The 21770-nt window shown below is 39.8% G+C and overlaps 1 protein-coding gene across 2 annotated transcripts in view; it reads left to right on the top strand.

The window, feature by feature from the left end:
- LOC127629981 (calcium-binding protein 8) overlaps positions 1–21770 on the top strand; it is a 108615-nt gene that overhangs the window by 42939 nt on the left and 43906 nt on the right. For both annotated transcript variants that reach the window (XM_052107333.1, XM_052107332.1), the window contains exons 3-4: positions 1519–1662; positions 7068–7180. In XM_052107333.1, the coding sequence (XP_051963293.1) occupies positions 1519–1662; positions 7068–7180 (257 nt within the window). The remainder of the gene's footprint in view (positions 1–1518; positions 1663–7067; positions 7181–21770) is intronic.

Raw genomic sequence — 21770 nt, 5'->3', positions numbered from 1 at the left:
ATCTAATCCAGTGGCCAATTGTTTTCTGACACTGCTAGAAAGTATGATTATTTAAAACCAGTATTTAAAAGGATTGGTAACTGACGATCAAATGGAAATATGCCAAGAACTGTTCTCTATAAAATTATTTAAAAAAAATCTTATTTCCAGTAATCAGAAAGGACAGGATTGGTAATGGAAAACTCATGAAAATTAATTGGTCAAAAAGTTTGGTAAAAGTTATTTTCTTGAAACAATTTAGTATAGCATAACTGTTTAACTCCTTGACTTCAAGATGTTAAAATTGTGTTGTGTTGGTAAATTCTCAGTCTACTGGCTTAGATTCATATTTTGTTTTTCACTGAAAAGCACACATACAGTACTTGTTCAAAATTGCCATTTCTCTTAAAAAAAAAATCAATTTTATATCATTCAAAATTAAATAACTTGTTGCTCTGAGTATTTGCAGTTGTAAATCTTGTTTTAAATGTGTGAGAAAATGCAGTGTTTTTAAAGGTCAGCATGCTTCTGTTTGCTGCATGTTGATTCCCAGGTTGCTTGATTTCAACTGGCTTTAGTACTTAAGCAAAATTTCCAAATGTACTGCTGTGCGATTAAGCATGCTGCACAATTGTTCTTCAGAGACACTCAAGCTCTATTTTAAAACACAAGTCCTTTGCCGCCACAAGTTTTTTCTTCACAGAAGAACGGTTTATAAAATATGCATTTGATGGAGCCAAGTCCCCATCTCTGCAGTTCGAGACATATTTATGCATTTCAGAGACTCTGAACAGCAAACGAAAAAATCTGCAATCTAGCCCTCTGTCCTTTTCCTGTTTGGTATAGTAGGGGAGTATTTTTATAGTAGGGGAGACCGGGAAGTGTTATAACACAGGGTGAGTTGAAACCTCATCAGTTTAATCAACTAGAAATTGGCTACAGGTGAAAAATCACTATTAAATATGTCCACCACCAAATATGTTTGTATTAGTTTTTTTCTGTTAGTGTTATACACTCATAGTGTTGTAAAAACAGCACTCTTTGTACTTGACACTAATTTACACAGTTTAGGCATAGTGTAAACCAAATCTAAACTACTTTAATTTATAGCAGCTACATTTGGGAAGATGAGACACATAGTGCAAACACATTTAATAAAACACTAAGTTACATACATTTAAACAAAAATGTATTACAGCACTCCCCAGTCTCCCCAGTTTTTTGTATTCCATATACTGAGATCAGATCCTTTATTTGTTCCTATTCTCTCCACATGTAAGAGGAATCAATATACAAATAGGTAGGTGACAAATGATTTTTAGGAGAGAAACAGCACTTTATCTGCAGTAGTTTGTTTTGCCACTGGTGAAATAACAGCGGATGCAGAGAAAGTGTGATTTAATTGCAATCTCTGTTGCTCATTGGAGTTTAACCAATGAGAGAGTCTTGGTCTGGGATGGATCTGGGAAGAGGGAGGGAATATACAGAGAGTACAGAGAGACCTGAGGTCTTGAGTTACCGACTTGTTTGTCTTGGCAGAGATCCGTGAGGCGTTCAGGGTCCTGGATCGGGATGGCAATGGCTTCATCTCCAAGCAAGAGCTTGGCATGGCCATGCGCTCACTAGGGTACATGCCCAGTGAAGTAGAGCTGGCAATCATCATGCAGAGATTGGACATGGATGGTGAGTTGCCCAACACACACACACACACACACACACACACACACACACACACACACACACACATACACACACACACACACACACACACACACACACACACACATGTTGTGTTTCCATGTTTTATGGGGACTTTCCATAGACATAATGGTTTTTATACTGTACAAACTTTATATTCTAACCCCTAAACCTAACCCTACCCCTAAACCTAACCCTCACAGAAAACTTTCTGCATTTTTACATTTTCAAAAAACATAATTTAGTATGATTTATAAGCTGTTTTCCTCATGGGGACCGACAAAATGTCCCCACAAGGTCAAAAATTTCGGGTTTTACTATCCTTATGGGGACATTTGGTCCCCACAAAGTGATAAATACACGCACACACACACACACACACACACACACACACACACACACACACACACAAACACACTTGTTGGTGCAGCTATCCTTATGAGGACTCTCCATAGACATAATGATTTGTATACTGTACGAACTATATATTATATCCCCTAAACCTTTAAAATCTTGATATTGTTGCATGCAAAAAGGCAATTAATTTCTTAAATACATTTGGGGGGCAACTGTATATGTAAGTACCTTTACCATCTGAAACCATTACTTTACTATGCTACTTTTTAAGGAGAGTTTTTTTTATTTTTTTTAAGTAAAACAATATTTCCTTGCACTTTGTAAATTAAATACATTTTTCATATTCGTTGCATCCCATAGAGGAGATGTTTGAGATGTTTTGGTGTGGTATCATTGTCAGGGTTGTTTACTGTAAGCTGTTATTCTTTGGTTGTGTGTGGGAATAAAATCTCAAGTGTGATTTTGATGTAAAAGGGTCTGATAATGTTATTGAGTTGGTGTACACAGGAGCTTGAAGGCATATGTTGGAACTGTACTTTATGTGCAATCTGGACTTGAAAGATTGTCCAAATACAGACTCTTCAAAAGACTTTTAGGCTTGAAATATTTAGTTGTTAATTTGTAGTAAAGATTTTTATACAAGAGGTTTAAGTGGAAATTAATTAATATAAACATAATGTTTTCCCGCTTCGTTAACATATGTTCATAAAACACTAATTAGACATTACCTTTCACTTCAGGCTGTTAAATGTAGATTTGGAACCCGACATTAATTGTTATGACAGCTATATTACATTTTAGCTGAATTTCATCAGATATTAATGCAATTTTTCTGAGGATTTTATCAGTATCAGAGAGCTGGACAACAAAACGTAAAATATTTTGTTGCTTTATTTTTTTACTTTAACTCAATTAAATTAATGCATAAATCATTAATGCATTAAATTATTATTTGAGTGTAAATTATAGAGTGTAGGTATAGTAACCTAACTATGTTTGAACCATTTGTAATATTGAATATGTCAATCCCTTTCATATGATCTTGAAAAGATCAAACCATTATTTTTGACATAGTGGAAATGTCACAGAATAGCACTGTTGAACAGAAAGTGCAGGGACAAAGATAAATTCAGATTTTTTTTTTTTGATTTTTTTTTAAATGAATGAATTAATTTCAGTAAAAGTATATTTTAGGTAGGTTGAGTCTTTGTAACCCATTAAAATGTTTTGCATTATACACTAAACAGAGTCAAATATATAAAATAATTTGACAAAATAGTTTATCCTGTTAATTTTTAACAGTGAAATTTCACACTAAAAACATATATAGCACACAAATGGCTAAAAATTTACATTTGTTTCAGGATTTTATTGCGATATTGAGTTGTCAAATTGTTAAATTCTTGCCAAAAATCAAAGCCAAGTATTATACTTTCAATAATGGAAAGTAAAAATTATAATATATATATATATGTGTGTGTGTGTATGTATGTATATTCATAATAAAGTGCTCCTTCTATTCGTTTGATAGTGTACTGAGCTAGCTCATCTATCATTTGAGATATGAAGAATAGAAATCCTGATGGCTCCAATTGACATTTATTACATATGCACGTCTTTATATTCAAGGGCCATGTTACCTGGCCATTGTCACCTGAAATGAGCCGAGCTGCCAGACAGCAGATTAATTTGTTCAGCTAATGTAGTCAGACGTACCTGAGTGCCTGAGGACTCACATTAATGTTCAGAGATCAGCTAGATCTCTTTAGTCACTTTGAGTCATCTGTTGGAGGAGCACTTCTCTGAAGAAGCCAATAAGTAGTTTGAAATGCACAGTTCCCACTCATTCAAGGACTCGTTGAAAGTGCATGTTACAAACACATTATGTACCTAATTTCTCCACAAGATAGTTTTAAGACTGCTGGTATATACAGTATAAGTGTGTTTACCTGTAGTGTTAAAGGGAAGTGTGTAATTTTTTATGTCAAAACTAAGGCTATCAATTTGTCACGTAGATAAAGTGCAATTAATTATATAAAAAAGGTGTTGAAAAATTAACAAAAATAGTCATTCCCCCTGACCTTATGTAAATTCCGAAATAAGATGTAAGGCTCCAATGTTTTGTATATATTGCATATATTGTATTTGGGCCATTGGAGATGCTACAAAGTTGTCCGTGTCCATGACACATGTGTACATAGGCCAACAAATATTGTGCAGACAGACAAACAGCCCATGTGTCGAGCGGTGTATGTTTCCCGTACAACTATGTAACGTACTACTTAGCCTCTATAGTACGATGCATCATTAGAGAAATTAATTAGCTAGACACGACTGTTTTCCAACAGATGCATTGCACTGCAATAGTGGGGTTTCCCTTTACATCAGACTTCATGGCTCCCCTGGTGCATTTGAGCAAATATGCACATGCGCACTATTCAAAAACCTAAGAAACCCAGGCATTAACATGGTCTCACATAGCCAGACCTTTGACTAAAACGGCAAAGGTCTGGGATTTATAGCAGCTTACATTGGCCAAGAACTGGTCAGTTAAGCCCTAGGTATACTTCCATTTTGATGTGAACGCTCAGAATCTGCATACAGTCAAACGCGAGCCTGTCATAGTATACTCCATATAATGTTGTTCTTCCCCTTTCATGATAACTTGAAAACCACAAATTTTTCTGCTGTTTTGCACCTACATATCTATGCTCTTTGCATACTTTCACACAATACACAGATTTACTGTACATTATACATACAAGATAATTTTTGGGATACGCTGTTTGTCTAATGCATACACAATTGTCTGACTGGCCAGTTTCTAAAAACTTTGAACTGTAAACTTTACTTTCTACCACTGATTTTCACATTTCATGCCGTTATTGCGCTCGTTGGTGATCTTGTTGAGCTGTGATGGTTATTAAATATCACCATACAAAGAGTGCAAAAGACATTTCCTGTCCCGTCCGTGGACACACGCATGTGCAAATGAGCTCCAATTCCGATCAAACTTTTTTCTGACAAAGTTTACAAAAAGGTTGACCATCAACATTGATGATGCCTTGTGGATCTTTCAATTAAGCATACTATTATTACATAGTGGACTTCAGTCACTTGTGGGAGGGAAATAAAGATTTAGGCTTTGACATTTCCAGTACGCTGCGCTCTCTCTTCCGTGCAGTTCGAGCATGTGGCTGCAAGATGTACTTCGCAATTTAGAGATTAATTTTATCAAGTTAAAATGATGTTGTGTAAATGTAGACAGTTCTCTCTTAAAATAACTGATATTTACAATGGACACATTCATTCCTTTGCTTGGATAAAAATTAAAATAAATCAAAGACCGTGAATGCAATACTGTGAATTATAAATGTCAATGGTTTGATAACCGTATCTTTTTAAAACAGTGGTATACCATAAAACTGTGACACCGTTACATCCCTAGTATAGAGTTTAAGTGTAGCATAGAAAACCTCATCACAGAGTATTTCACAGACATAACTAAGTAAACAAAGCAGAATATGCAGCTCTGCTCGTGGAACTTCACTTCACTTTCTGCTACGTGCCTCAAATGAAAACCTTAATATCTTAAAATGATTTGATGTCACTAACCATACAAACTTGGAAAAATCCAGTGATTATTTCATCCTCAAAAGTGCTCATTCTATCAATGCGGAACCTTGTGAACACAACTGTTTCCAGGGGGACTGATGAAAGTCCTGTGTGCTTCTACCAGTGGAAGTTCCATTAAAATAGCCAGTCAGATTAATCATATTGGTTTGAGAAAGCGTTTTCCAATTTTGTGTGATATATGCTTCAGACGGTTAGTGCACAGCCTGTGGGCAGTCCCTGGTTATGCTGTCTGAGGCTGAGACTACATGGACACTGATAAGCAGTGTTCTCTGACAGAAGCCGTGTATGTTAAAGCGCTTTTTCTTAACAGCCTTTAATCCCTTAAATTGCTGCATTCATGTTTACGTGACATTTTAGAACATCGGTTTCTGTAGTGACAATGCAATGCTGTTTTCGAATGTTCATTGGTACTACAGTTTCAGGAAACACCAAATCATTGAACAATGTTGTTAACGATGGAATTCGCAACCATAGTTGGCTAACGATGCTTTTCGGAAACGCACCCAAGGACGAACTCTGTGGATTGCTGTGGATTGTAGGCCAGTAATAGGCTTATGTTTCATGATATAAATACTGTATAAAGCAAAAATCAAATTGACTTCCAAAGCCCCTTTTTTATTATCTATTCACTCATCTGTCACAATAATGGAATATTTGTTGAATTATCAGAATTTTATCATCATTATAAATATACATAAATAATAATTTGTATTTTATTTTGCATTATTTTTATCTGGTGACATTTTCTTCGAATATGAATCTGCATTACATGTAATTAATTTGATAAACATTTTAATTGATTGACAGCCCTAGTTAAAAGTTTCTCCTATCTCAGTTTAATGTACAGACAACTGTAAGTAAGCCATCAAAGAGTGTAAAAACTGTGGCTCTCCATCACGCTTTCAAAACATAGTTTTTTTTTGTTTGAGTGACCCAGCATTACTATTACTTCAAATTACAGACTGTTAGAGGTTTCTCAAAACCAGTAAGTATTAAACTTTGGCAACCTGTTTCACACTGTTTGTGCTATGTACATGAATGATACCTCAAAACTGCATGGCTTGTTGAGGAAAGTTGTGAAATAACTTTTTTGTGGGAAAAAATCCTATAGACTATATTAAAAGGGGGACCCATGTCCATATATCAATTGATAAAAATCGAAACTGGTGGGTGGGAACCATGTCGCAATGCACTAAAAAAGCACTCAAGCAACCTCATAACAACACCCACATCACCCTACTCTACATTGTGGTGGCAAAAATTCTACAATTTAATTGATATCACGAGTGCTAATGAAATGAAACACTTCACCTTTAATGCTTTTGGTCAAAAAAATTTGCCCTCAATTATAAATGTATCTCTTGTGAGTGGGATACTGACTTGAACTTGATTTGTAGGTGATGGACAAGTGGACTTCGATGAATTCATGACGATACTAGGACCTAAGCTCCTCTCCTCAGAAACACGGGAAGGTTTCCTTGGAAACACAATAGACAGCATATTCTGGCAGGTAAGAAACCATGGAGAACAATTTACATAATCCCTTGCAGGAACTTTTGAATAACTAAACATCAAAGAACCGAGTTGTGTAATGTCTAAATACTTTAAATTGGAATAACAGTTTATATTTACATACTGAAGGTTTGTGTCGGCTGACATTCACTGTCTGAATGATGGTTAGGTGTGAATTGCATGTATAATGTTTTGTGTGTTTTGCACGCTGACATTGACAGATGTGGGTAGTAATGTGCTACATTTACTCCGTTACATTTTCTTGAGTAACTTTTTGGAAAAAATGTGCTTTTATGAGTATATTTAAAGGTGTGTACTTTTCACTCTTACTGAAGTAAACATCTAATGCAGAAATTGTATTGTACATTAGGGTTGCACAATTAATCGAAATGAAATCGAAACGCGATATGACCTTTTGTGATTTTTTTAATTGCAAAGGCTGCGATTTAATTAATTAAATAAATAGTCTGCTCCCTTCAAAGTTTATTTGCGCTGCTCAGTCCAATCTATATTAAGTTAGCGCATTGTTATAGTGTTTTCAGAGCAGTTCTGTGCTCCACATCTCCATCTCATACTTGGAGTAACAGAAGTGCTTGGAGTGCGGTTCCGTTTGTTCTGCGTGAAGCGTTTTTATAATTATCTGCGGTAGCAGAATCTCAGTCTCCGCAAGGCACAGGTATCATAATAATAACACAGAATACAAGATGGGGTATAATTAAAACATCTTTATTAAATGATTGTTCAGCAAACAGCTTTAACATTAACACCTGTAGAGTCCAGAAACATGTTCTCTTCATTCTCCTGTCATTTGTTTACCTCACGAGAGAGCGTGTCACCCATATTACACTCCCCACGGAAACAAGTGAATGCGGAACTAATATTACCAACATCCAACAAAATGAAAAGGAAGGAACATACATATAATTAAGATTCAACTTTATTGTCATGGTGCAGAGTAAAGGTACAGAGCCAATGAAATGCAGTTGTTTTCACATATCCCAACTAAGCTGGGGTCAGAGCACAGGGTCAGCCATGAAACAGCGCCCCTGGAGCAGATAGGGTCAAGGGCCTTGCTCAAGGGCCCAACAGTGGTATCTTGGCAGTGCTGGGGCTTGAACCCCCGACCTTTCGGTCTGTAACCCAGAGCAATTAGTTACAATAATATAATGCACTGCTAATTTTTTTTTTATTAAACCATTGGATTATCAGATCAACTTCAGTTTGACATTAAGCCTCATTCTTTAGGACTATCTTATATACAGTAAAGAATAGTTTGTATAAGCCTACTAGTGGATCTATTCGCGTCTCGAGAGACGTCCCACTGTCCACTTTGGTTCTCCCTCTCACATCCAGCCCCACTGGGGTTGGACGCCATGGTACAGGCTTGGCCGAGGCTTCGCCTGTACACATTTCCCCGGACGCTCTGCTCCGGAGTCCTGGAAAGGGTCCGCCAAGAGGGCATCAGTCTTCTTCTGGTTGCCCCGATGTGGCCGCCCGAGTATGGTTCTCAGACATAATTTCACTCCTGATAGCTCCGCCATGGCAGATTCCTCTGAGGAGGGATCTGTTGTCTCAGGCAGGGGGCACAGTCTTCCACCCTCGTCCAGAGCTGTGGAAACTGTGGATCTGGCCCCTGAGGGGGTTCAGTACCTAAATGCTGGTCTATCAGCGGGGGTGGTTGAAACCATACTTAGCTCTAGGGCTCCGTCTACAAGGAGATTATATGGCCTCAAGTGGAATGTGTTTTCCACTTGGTGTAGAGAACATGAATTAGATCCAGTTAACTGCCCGGTGGCAGTTATAGTCAAACTTCGAATGTGGCCAAGAACGACATCTCGATGCCGAACCGCCATTTCTCGAGACTGGGCCAGAATGAGCCAGTCGTCGATATAATTCAGTATACGGATGCCCTGAAGTCTCAGTGGAGCAAGAGCTGCATCCATACATTTGGTGAATGTGCAGGGAGATAGTGCTAGGCCGAATGGAAGAACCCGATATTGGTAAGCTTCAACCCCCGAAAGCGAACCTCAGGAACCTCCTGTGACATGGACGGATGGATACATGAAAATAGGCGTCTTTTAGATCTATCGTGACTAACCAGTCCTCGGATCTGATCTGACTCACGATGACAGGAATAGTAAGCATTTTGAACCTGAACCTCCTCAGAGACCGGTTCAAAACTCTGAGATCTAAAATCGGCCTCAACCCCCCATCCTTTTTTGGAACTATAAAGTACCGGCTGTAAAAACCGGACTCCCTGTCTGAATGAGGAACACGTTCTATGGCCTCCTTCAGCAGCAGAGATTGCACTTCTTGTTCCATCACCTGAGCCTGCCCCGGAACCACTGTAGTCTGCACCACCCCAGAGAATTTGGGGGGGCGGTGCCCGAACTGCAGTCTGTATCCTGATTTTATTATATGCAGGACCCATGCAGATATGTTGGGAAGATGATTCCATGCCTCTACAAAATCTACTAAGGGAACCAGGCCCTCCTAGCCTTAAGGACGTCCCTCAGGTCGGCCCCCTGGCTGGAGGGCTTCCGCTGGGAGCGTTTCCTCTGTTGCCAAGCTCCTGGAGGAGGGGCTCTATAGGAAACGCTCTCCTTTTGCTCTGCGCGGTGCGAGGAGCTGACTGAAGGCTGGGGCTGATCTGTTTGCCCCACCCTACTTGATTTAGACTTGGATTTACGGGGGAGAAACTGCTTGAACGCCGCAGATTGTTTCCTCGCCTCCTGAAACCTGTCGACGACCAATGTAACGCCGTCGCCGAACAGGCCAGAGGGCGAGAGCAGGGCATCAAGCAAAAAAAGCTCTGTCTTTTTCTTTTATTCCCGACAAATTTAGCCACAGATGCCTCTCCGTGGTCACCATAGCTGCCATAGAGCGGCCAATAGCGCGGGCCGTCTCTTTAGTGGCCCGGAGAGACAGATCTGCGGCTCTGCGCAACTCCGCGATATCTTCGAGAGTTGGCCCCTCCCCCTCGTCTAAATCTTTCAGGAGATCGGCCTGGTACGCCTGCAAAATCGCCATTGAGTGCAGGCATGAACCAGCCCGACCTGCCGCCATGTAAGCCCTGCTTATTAATGCAGATGTATTAGGTTTATCTCACGATCTCGAGATCTCTTTGTGGAGATCGGGAAAAAATGGCAAACCCCGGCGCTGGGGTTGTGACGTGTGCTGCAGGAAACACTCGTCTAATTTGCTTCCGACGTGCGTTCCCTTCTCATTTTGTGGCCAGCTAATGTTAAGTCTGGCCACAGCACGCGTCACAACCTGAACCAGCTCCTCATAAGCCTGGCCGAAACCTGGCGCGCTTGGCTCATGGTCGTCCACATCAATGCTGAGCATTTCCACTTCCTCGGAAGCAGAGAGCTCGAGCATTGGGACCTGATCGTGGGCAGAAGAAGCCGCGATGCAGGCTTCTGCACCACTCACAGTAGGCTCGGGATCCTCAAACGAAGAATGAGAAAGTGCCGGAGCAGTCTCATTCTCATCTGCAAGATTCCGCTGCGAACCCCACGATCTCAATCGCCGCGCTGCCTCAACAGACGCGGGACCAGAACCGTGGGGAACGCGAGCCTGACCGTGCTCATCAAAGCACGCCAACCGGGAGCACAGCACTCTCAGGGGTAGTGCTTCACAGCTTTCACAGGCAGATCCCTCGAGAGCTGCCTGTGCGTGCTGCGCTCCCAAACAGTTCACACACAAATCGTGCGTGTCCCTACCCGTAATAAAACGAGGGCAGGGGTGCACGCACTTCTTGAACTGTTCGGTGGCCATAATTCTTTTAAATAGGACAAACAACACCAAATAAGACAAACAATATACATAGAGCGCTTGCTGAAGAGCGAAAGCTAATGTGTGTGTGTGCCGGTGTCACTTTTATGCATCCGGTTATGCCGTCACATGTTACGTCATGACGCAACACCAATCAAGATTGGAATAGTTTCATTCATACTTCAGAAGCGCACGCTAAGGAGCGTTCCCCAAAGAGTCTTTTTCAATGACGCAGTGCGAGTTCCCTCGGAAGGGAACTAGGCAACAACTATGGTTTTACCAACAGGGAAATGTAGTTAACAGTGACATTGAGCAGAAAGCTTACATATAACCAGTTTTGACAGAGCTGCTGATAAAAGTTAAATGATCAACATCGATTGATTAGATGAAAAGAAAATTGGAGATCGGTATCGATGTTAAAATCATGATTGGAGCATCCCTAATATTCAAGTTGACTGTTTCAAAAACTAATGTTGATGACCCTATCACAAAATGGATAAAAACAGGTACACGGCAGATGGTAACATTTGGATATGAAGAAGAATTTGATTCACTGTTTATGTATTTATTTGTTTGTGGTTGAACTGAAAAAGATCTCAGTTTGGTTATTTTTAAGAGGGCTCAAATGTGAAAACCCCAGTAGCCTTTTTGCTGTTGAACATGTGGAAAACATTACCTTCATAATCGCAGTTCAAATCCCAATCGCCATATTTTTCAAAATAATGACTTTTTGTCCCAATCGTGCAGCCGTACATTACATTACAGGTTTTAAGTGTAAATAAATTCATAAATTATTGAGAGATTTTTGAAAGGGACTTTTATGACAGTGGAACTTTACAACTGTGCTCTGTCACTGGTGTCGAGTCCACCACTGTAGCAGCAGCAAGCTCGCCAAATAAACACTTTCTTCACTCCACACCATGAAAAAGAGTTGTTTTGTCATGCAGTGCTTCATTTTTCACCAAGACAAGTGGATATTTCAAGATTAAAATTGTAGCGCGGTAAGTTTTGGCGATTATAATAATGTGGGCCTGTCTGTGTTCAGGGGGATTATGTAACAATGGGCTATTATGACCTCAGTTTACAAGTATACATTTTTATATCAGTTCCTAAATCCATCTGCGTTAAGTGTAAATGTCTTCTGCTTTGCGGATTTCGTGCTTGACTTCTGGAGCATGAGCTGACAGTTTGTCTGCACTTGACAGATGCGGAGTGTTTTTCTCATGAGCTCTGAACTTAAATAAGCCTTATACACTTTCAAACACAGAGATAAGGTGTAGTTTACACTTAGTGTACAGAACTAATCATCTAAATTCTTTAGACACTGAAAATACTGTAACTACACTGATCTAAGAATCTATACAGGACTTTTTTATTTTTTTTATTTTCTTCCCTTTTCTCCCCAATTTGGAATGCCCAATACCCAATGCACTCTTAAGTTCTCATGGTGGCGTATTGACTCACCCCAATCCAGTTGGCGGAGGACGAATCTTAGTTGCCTCCACGTCTGAGACCATCAATCCACGCATCTTATCATGTAGCTTGTTGAGTGCGTTACCGTGGAAATGTAGCGCATGTGGAGACTCATGCTATTCTCTGCGGCATCCATGCACAACTCACCACGCCCCCACAGAGAGCGAGAACCATATTATAGCTACCATGATGAGGTTACCCCATATGACTCTACCCTCCCTAGCAACTGGGCCAATTTGGTTGCTTAAGAGACCTGGATGGAGTCACTCAGCACAACCTGGATTCGAAATCCCGACTCCAGGGGTGGTAATCAGCATCAATTCTCACTGAGCTACCCAGGCCCCCCATACAGGACTTTAAAATAGGAACATTAGGCATCAATAAAGCATGATCTTGCTTCTTTTTATTCAGCATTACATATAATTGGGCTTGTCGGACATTGCTCGTGTATTTCACCATAATAATTACTAGAAACTGGTTTCCAAACTTCTCTTCTAATTGACAGATTCATTCAAATCTGACAAGCGTCCTTAAAGTGATAGTTAACAAATAAATTCATGTTCTGTCATAATGTTCTGCCCTCACATTGTTCCAAACCTGTGTGAATTTGAGTATTTAACCCAAAAAAGATACGAGACCGAATGTTAGAGACTGCCAGTCTCAGTCACCATTCCCTTTTATAATATGGAGTAAAAAAACATGCAGTGACAGTAAATGGTGACTTTTGGGGCTTTTCCACTGCACGATACAACTGTGGATAGTACCTGGTACCTGATATTTTTACCACTTCGGTCGAGGTTCTAAGGGAGCCGAGCCGATACTAAATGTGACATCAAAATCCTGCAGATCACTGATTGGTTAGGGAGAATCGTCACTGGATTTCCGACAAGGACATCAACCCGCTAGTACTAAAGTTAGTAAAAGCGATAGCAGTTTGTTTACGCGACTTTCGAATTGTGAAAAAAGAAATGGCTGTGCGCAAAACTACGGCGTGGTCAATAAAGTATCTCAGGAAGTGTCTCAGCTGTTGGCCGCACAAGGCTACCACCGAACCTACCAACAGTGTAGCGAAAAGTAAAAAAAACTTAAAAGTGACTACAGAAACATCAAGGAAAAGTGGAAATGGTTAGACCAAATGGACACTATCTAAACCGGCGAGCAATGGGAGGGAGAGTGCCTTGGACGCAGCCATGATAGAGGATTCATTTACACAGATACTGGAAAGCTTCTAAAACAACCAGGCCAATTTAACTGTTACACTTGTGTCAAATCACCATGCAACAACTGCTTTATGCAGCACAATGAGCTAGTAGCTAACAGCTAGCGGTTGTGTTATTGTTTTGGTCAGTTTGTGTCATGTTTAAGATGATGTCACGGAAGTAGAGGCGGCGCAACAATGACGATCAGCCTATAATCCCACCCACGTTGATGCGGCCCTAAACTGCAATGGAAATGCAAGCTCAGAAAAGTAAAAGGAGTAGAGTTGAGGTGAGTCGAACCGTAACGTGCAGTGGAAAATTGCAATATAAGGCTAACTTTCTGTCTGACATCTCTATAATTGTGTTGCACTGACGAAAGTCTTATGATTTGAAACAACACGAGGGTGCATGATGACATTTCCATTAATAATAATAATAATAATAGTATATACACTGTAATAGTGTTGTCACAGTACCAACATTTCAGTAGTCGGTACCAATACCATTGAAATTTCACGGTACTCGATACCATTTTCGGTTCTAAAGCAAAAACCGTTTACTAAACAACACTCTTTTATTAACAAAGTTAACATAACATTAGCAGCAGAAATAGAAATATGCCATTGAGCAACACTTTAATTTAAATATATTATTTTTGAATTAGAACAAAACTGTACAATGTATGCTTAAAGTATTTCTGAACACTTATATAAGATTTGCTTCAACTTTTGCAACTTTTACTTTAAGTTTTTACCAAGTACTAAAAAAAAACTAAATAAACAAGCATACAATAGAATGAATAAAAAACTATTTCCAAACTAATGTGCAAAGTGCTCTCTTATTAATAAAGCTGCATATTGTCATTTTTCTTCACGATAAGAAATGCACAGTGACATATATTATGATTCTAATTTAGCTGCATTAAGCGTCTGCGCTCGAGGGATGAGCGTCCCCGAGGCAGAGTCTCTCAGCCGGGTGCAGTTTCAATCTCTCCCCCTTAGATCGGGACATTCGCGCAACTCATTGAAGAGGCATCGACCACACAGAGAAATGCCAGTTTCTGAGTTTAAAGTTATTAACATGATCTGTTTCTGTATTATTTGAACTTTAATAAAGCTATAACACATTAGATATAACTGCATTTGTAACGCCGGGATGTTTCCTTTAAAGAGCTCCGGCTCCGCTTATTCTAAAACGAGACTGCTTCTGAATTTACTTTTTTTTTTTTATCATTCCCTAATACTTTGGGATCTACATAAAATGAAGCTGTGAAAGTTTAGAGTGCATCTGGACTGATCTGTGTAATTATTCCTCTCCTCCGTCAGGCGTGAACTGCAGTGCTGCTCTCGCACGTCATTACAGTTTAATATGATTTAATTTCACGTTAAATGAGATCAAACGACTATTCGACAATGAAAAGTATTCTCATCATTTTTTTATTTTTGACGTTGTTGATAATGTCGACTAATCATTTCAGCCCTAATGCAAATGATAATATGCTTTTAAACTCACCTGCTTTGGTTGCTTGAATAAATCCGGGTGTCTGTCTTTCAGGTGCTTTATTAAGTTTGATGTGTTTCCTCCTTTTGTCAGAAAATTGCAAAAGCAGCATTTACAAATAGGTTTTTGCTGATCTATGATGTTTCCCTTTTCATCAGCCTCAAATACAAATAATTTCCAAACCTGGCTTTTTCCACTTTTCTTAAGATTCAGTTGAGACTCCTCATCAGCTTTGCTTGTCGCCATCTTTTGCTTGTTGTGAGCGTTCAAAAGTTCCCGACTCTGCATGGGTACCGGGTAGACCTGGTACTCCGGTACCTTCAGAAATTCTGGTATCAAAAAAAATTGTTTCAGAAATTCTGGTATCAAAACAAAAATTGTTTCACCGGAGTACTGGTATTTTTGACAACACTACACTGTATTACATGATAAATATCTATTATGTAATGGAATATTGGGGTGTAATCATCCATTATGTTTTATGTGGAAGTAACTTGTTACTCGCTACTTGAGTATTCTTTTAATTGGATAATTTCTTACTCTTACTTGTGTAGTTTTTAGTACTACTTTTACTTCTACTTGAGTAATAATTTTTTTAATGTCATTTTTTTTTGGGTACTTCACCCACCTCTGGACATTGATATATACATTCAGATTTGTAAGAATATGAGGTGGCTGATGTAATTTGGGTGATAGCAGTGTTTGGCATGCTCATTTTCAAGCTGGGTGGAGAGAAGATCCCTATGGATCGACTGCTGTATGATATGATATCAGAAGATGAAACAGAGTCTATGCCAGCCCCACTTGGCAGAGACAGGTGGTTGTTATATTGGTTGGCCTTGTTGGAGGACTTGATAAGAAGTCTCTGAGCATCAGACAACTGAATGAGAAATGGGAAAGCATCTATCAGTGAATTTTATAATAGACATGTCTTGATTTCAATTCATTATTACCTTGACTGAAAGCTATAGCACTGTAAAACTGTATAGCACTGATTATTTTAGTTGATTTACAGCTGAAGTGTGTCAATTCTGCACCACTAATATCACCAAACAGAATTTCAAAAATCTTAAGATTAGTGTCCTTTGTCATTTTTGTACATAAAGTGCTTGATCTTGCAGTGTTATCTGTGTAAATGAATCTACTCCCAAGAGTGGTCCATTCACTGTTTAGGTACAGAATCATTGAAACGGCCCATCCACCATCTGTCTATGAAGTGGGATGTTGAATCTTTTACACATTATGAAGGATTTTCCTATTATGGATCCAACTCCTGCCAATGCAGGTAAAGAGAGTTGCTTGTGTGCCTTCAACCCTTCCTGCTGTATGTCATCAGAGGACAGGAAAAATTGTAAATGCTGGTTGTGGCAGGGTGGAGGGCGGGGCCGGGTCGTGATCCTGCGCGCCCGGTCCCGTATTAGGCTAATTATCTGTCCCTGAGGTTTTAAGGCCGACAGCAGAGGGCTGTGCGAGAGAGAGAGATCGTTAGCGGACATGTCCGCCATGTGTGTTTGTTTATGTGTACTGTTAAGTTTTTCATTAAAATATTATTTATGTTGAAAAGCCGGTTCTCGCCTCCTCCTTGCCCCATCCTTGAGCTGTTTTACACTGGTGCCGAAAGCCGGGAGGGAGGAGGGATACGCCGCAGTAGAGTTCTCGCCACTACCGTCCACTCTAACGGAGCAGCCGCGCCATCTGCCGGGGACGAGGAGCCCAGCCGCCTGAGCGAGGACGATGGCCGCCGACCGCGAGGGAGGAGGGGCTCCTAGCCGACCGCCTGGAGCGAGAGAACCGCTGCCAGGGGCGGAGGAGTCGCCTACCGGCCGCTGAAACGCTGGCGGGGTTGGAGACCGCCGACCGCGAGCGGGAGGGGCTCACTGCCGACCGCCTGGAGCGGGAGAACCGCTGCCAGGGGCGGGGAGACCCCTTCTAGTCCCCGGAACGCGGCGGGTGTTCCGTCCGCCAGGGGCTGGAGGACTGCCGCGGATCCGCCCGAGAGGCGCGGCTGTCGTCCGACAAAGGGTGGAGGAGTGGCCGAGGAACAAGCTGCGGCGTATCGGAGAACTGGCGAGTAAGAGTTTTTTTTTTTCTCATCTCTCTCTCTCCTCTCTCTCTCTCACTGTCGCTCTGCGTTGGCCTTTACCTCTCTTAAAATTTATAGTTTTGGGGGGTACTACACTCTTACAGGAAGTACCCCCCATTTTAATTAGTTCTGTTTCCCTCCCTTGTCCCCTCCCTCGTCCAGGTAGATGGGGATGACCTGCCGGCAGACAGCTGAAGGCGCGCCCTTCCCCAGGGAAAGAGGGGGGATGTACGTCAGGCCAGGGGCTCCCCAGCCTGAGAGAACGGGGAGGAATGTGGCAGGGTGGAGGGCGGGGCCGGGTCGTGATCCTGCGCGCCCGGTCCCGTGATTAGGCTAATTATCTGTCCCTGAGGTTTAAAGGCCGACAGCAGAGGGCTGTGCGAGAGAGAGAGATCGTTAGCGGACATGTCCGCCATGTGTGTTTGTTTATGTGTACTGTTAAGTTTTTCATTAAAATATTATTTATGTTGAAAAGCCGGTTCTCGCCTCCTCCTTGCCCCATCCTTGAGCTGTTTTACACTGGTATTTAGTGTCTTGGCATGTTATGACATAGTTGCCTAATAGTGTATTAGTTATCAACTGGTTTTGCTTCAGGAATCCAGATTTTACATTAGACGTCAAGTGGCGGTCCAACACTGCCAAAAATTTGTATTAGGCATGTCATTAAATATAGATATAGAGGGCGATATAACATTGTCCACCAAACATGTCCGATGTGTGACCCTCTTTAATTTACCCTGCCGCTCACACTTTACCAAAGTTGTGTTGAGAAATATGTAACCTAATACAAAACCTATTTTCCATCAATCATACCATTCCAACATATCTGATATACATATATCACTAATCATTGGGAAAATTGTTTTATTATCGATGTGTGAAAAAGTCATCGATCCCAAGCCTATTATTTATTAGTGCCCGATCAATATATCGGTCAGCCGATATTATCGGCAGATATGAACCTTTCACTGATATATCGTATCGGTTTATACGTTTGCCAATATGCGCAGACATGAAAACTTTTTTTCATAACATATAATGCAGAAAACAATGCTTTATAGTTGGTGTCATTACGTAGTTTGTCCAGCAGAGCTGAGCTGACGGTGGCTCTGCAGACAGGGCGGAGTTAAGCGGTGTCTTCACGATAAGTTGCTAACTAGTTTGTGAAACACATACTGGAAAGTTAACAAACAATGACCCCATAATTTTCCATTTTCAAAATAACTAATATAACATTAACCCTGTCCGTGACAACCATGTCACTCATGTTTATCTCATGTTTGTTATGTTAGCCAGCTATAGTTTGTCAGTGCAGTCAGTAATGTAGCAGATTGAAAGGTAAGCATCAGAGCTTTTTGCTGCTCAACAGACAACGGTGCGGTGGTGGATTGTGTCTGTTGAGTGTTGATTTTAAGCTACATTGTTACCTAGTTGGTGAGATGCAATGCTGGTCCATCTTTTACTCTCCATGACAACGAGCTTATAGCCAACCACGTAGCTACTTTCATTGCATGTCAGCTGAGTGGAAGCTAATGTGTAAACATGTATTCACCAAACTGTTTTGTTCAGGATTCACAGTTCATCCGAACAATTCCAGTCATTGCATTTACAAAATGTAATATTTAAAAGTCTGGTTTTCCACCATTGAAATTTTACTTGAACTTGTATAGCAGAATACGGCGTAACACCGCTGCTGCTGTATATCTCTTGACTTGACAGGTGTAAAATGTTTCTTGTTTTACAACATGCCAATAATTGACTGGCAGTATTATAATAGTCAGCATTTGATTGATACTAAACAGTACTGATGGTTATTTAGATATTCATTTTATTTTTATTTAGTCTTTGTTTTAATGGTCAGCAATTGACTGACACTAAACATACAGTACTGATGTTTTTTAAGCTATTTATTTATTCTTTATATTCTCAGTGTTCATTTCTAGAATTTGTTGACAATGTATAATAACAATGTCAAATATTCTTTGATAAAAAATATTTTTTTGCAGTCATATCGGTGCAAAATCCACATAGATAAGGTCTGTTTTCATTCCAGATCAAAAATTAACTATATTAGCCACCGTATCGGTAATCGGTGAAGTTCCTCCCTCTAAATTTGTTATTGGTATCGGCCTCAAAAATCCCATATCGGTCGGGCTTTATTTTTTATCATACAAAAGTAAACAAAATGTCTTTAAAATGAAAAAATCCTATTAATATTATCATGAACTGTGTAGGTCCAACAATGCAAAATTATTCAAATAAAAATTCTGTCATCATTTCAATTTATCATCATCACCTTATGTTGTTCCTAACCTTTATGACTTACTTTCTTCTGTGGAACACAAAAGGAGATGTTAGGTAGAATTTTATCCTTAGTCACCAATCAATCTCATTGTATCTTTTTGCATAAAATGAAAGTTAATGGTGACTGCTGTCGTTCTGCCTGATCTCCTTCTTTTCTGTTCCACAACCATGTTTATCCTCAGTGCAAGTGGACCTTATTTCATGTAGTCAGGGTCGTAATTTTCGTTTTACCTTCCGTAGTTTTGTTCAAGGTTTTTAAACATGTCATGCTGTCACAGTCTGTCTCCTTCATTTTCTTCAAGGACTCGCTGCATTTCCAAGGTGAAATGTCCATTGTGTGGTGCTAAAAGTTTGGAAAAAATGTTTTGAAGGTGAATGATCTCAAGTTTAAAAAAACATAAAAACCTCCCTACCTTAAACCTAACCAACCTATAGTGTCATATAAAGCAATTGTGAGATGAAAGACGCAACCACGTCATTTTGAGCTTCTATTACACTTTCGGTTCACGTGTCGACTCGCATGCTCTTCAGGAATCATGCCCTGGTCCTTTGCATCACAAGAGTCAAGTTGATCTACAGTAAAATTGTATTGTGTTGGAACAAGCTTATAGAAGTAGATGGTTATATAATGCAAACGTTAAAATGTATCACCTTACAAGTCATGTGAAATAGTAAAAGTGTTTTGATGTCATAATATAGCATGATGTGAGGAATAGGGTTTTAAGTAAGTGTTTATGAACTGATAATCTGCCCCTTTTCTGGTGATTTTCTGGAAATCAAATTTTTTTGTTTTAGCACATCAAGGGTTAATTTCACCACGAAACGTCTGTGATATGTACATAGAGCCACGTAAAAATAATTTTGCTAAAATGTAATAATAGTTTTTGTGAGACCAGATTGGAAATACTGTAGAGTTGAATTGGGCGCATGGCCGTTAATGTCAACAACACTACTGTCATATCTATATATGGGCAGTGTTTTCTCTTCTTTTAAATAGGGATGCACCGATATATTGGCTGCTGATATTTATCTGCCAATTATTGACCAAATTAAAACCATCGGCATATTGGTAATAAGCATGAAAAATAAACAATGGTTTATTTACAATTAAGTAGTAGCCCACTTTGTAAAAACGCTGTCAATTCAAATGCACAATCTAGAAATAATAATAGCCACAATATGTGGAAGGGTTGACACTCCAAAAACATTCTCACGTTAATGTGGAAACAATGGCAAATGGACATGACAGTTGTGAAAGCTGAACTTACCTATAGGCTATATGATGAGGGAAACCATCCAAAACGCTTTGAAACTAGCAAACTTTGACTTCTAAGATATCGGTATGATATCCATTAATGCTGCACAATTGATTGAATTAAGACTGAAATTGCAATATGGCTTTGTACAAGAAGTGCAACATTTTTTAGAAGTACTAAATAATATTTTTTCATATCAATCATCCATCCATCCATCCATCCATCGTCAACCGCTTATCCTGTGTACAGGGTCGCGGGCATATCAATCATGTTATAATATTTTTTATATCTTTTTATCTTCTGTATGTCTTTCACTATGGCTCTCTTTACAGTGTTGGCTTGTCATGTGTTCAACAGATCCGAAGTTCAATGTAAATTAATTATTGTTAAAAGCCTTAAGCATTCTTTAGTAAAACAGTGATCTGATGACAAAGTAACGTAAATTTTGGGGTGCGACCCACCAGTTCTATAGCTAATATCTGACCATCCTTTGAACACTTTTCTGGAAGTCTGAGCTTTTCCATTCCTGTGCCGTTCATCTGAATCATGTCGAGTAGAAGGTTATCTCAGAGCATTACCTGGCTGTCAGAGCTTTAATTATATTTTATGAATTACTCTCTAGCCTTGGTAGAGGACTGTGCTCTTAAGTATTTATTTTCCGCCGTGCCGCTGCTGTCAGGCTTGTTCCATCAATGCTATCATCAGTGTTCTCATGCACTCAGACTGGTTTTTGTGGCAAAGCTTGTCATACTTTATTTACTGGTGTCTCTACTTTGGCAGCAAAAGCAAATTGCTGTCCTACAGCAACATCCTACAGACCTTTCTTTTATATGCATGATTACTGTATGTTTATTATATCCCTTCTCTGACTTTTTACCATATACATGTTGAAGCAGTTGACTGTCTGTGTCGGTCCCAGGATCAGGGAACTTGCCTTTTTAGTATGTGGGTAAAAATGAGAAAGCTTGGGTTAGGTGCAAACTCCAGAGATAGTAA

The sequence above is a fragment of the Xyrauchen texanus genome, chromosome 36 (assembly GCF_025860055.1).
Source record: "Xyrauchen texanus isolate HMW12.3.18 chromosome 36, RBS_HiC_50CHRs, whole genome shotgun sequence".
In the NCBI taxonomy this organism is placed as follows: domain Eukaryota; kingdom Metazoa; phylum Chordata; class Actinopteri; order Cypriniformes; family Catostomidae; genus Xyrauchen; species Xyrauchen texanus.
This window is presented reverse-complemented; position numbering and strand designations above follow the sequence as displayed.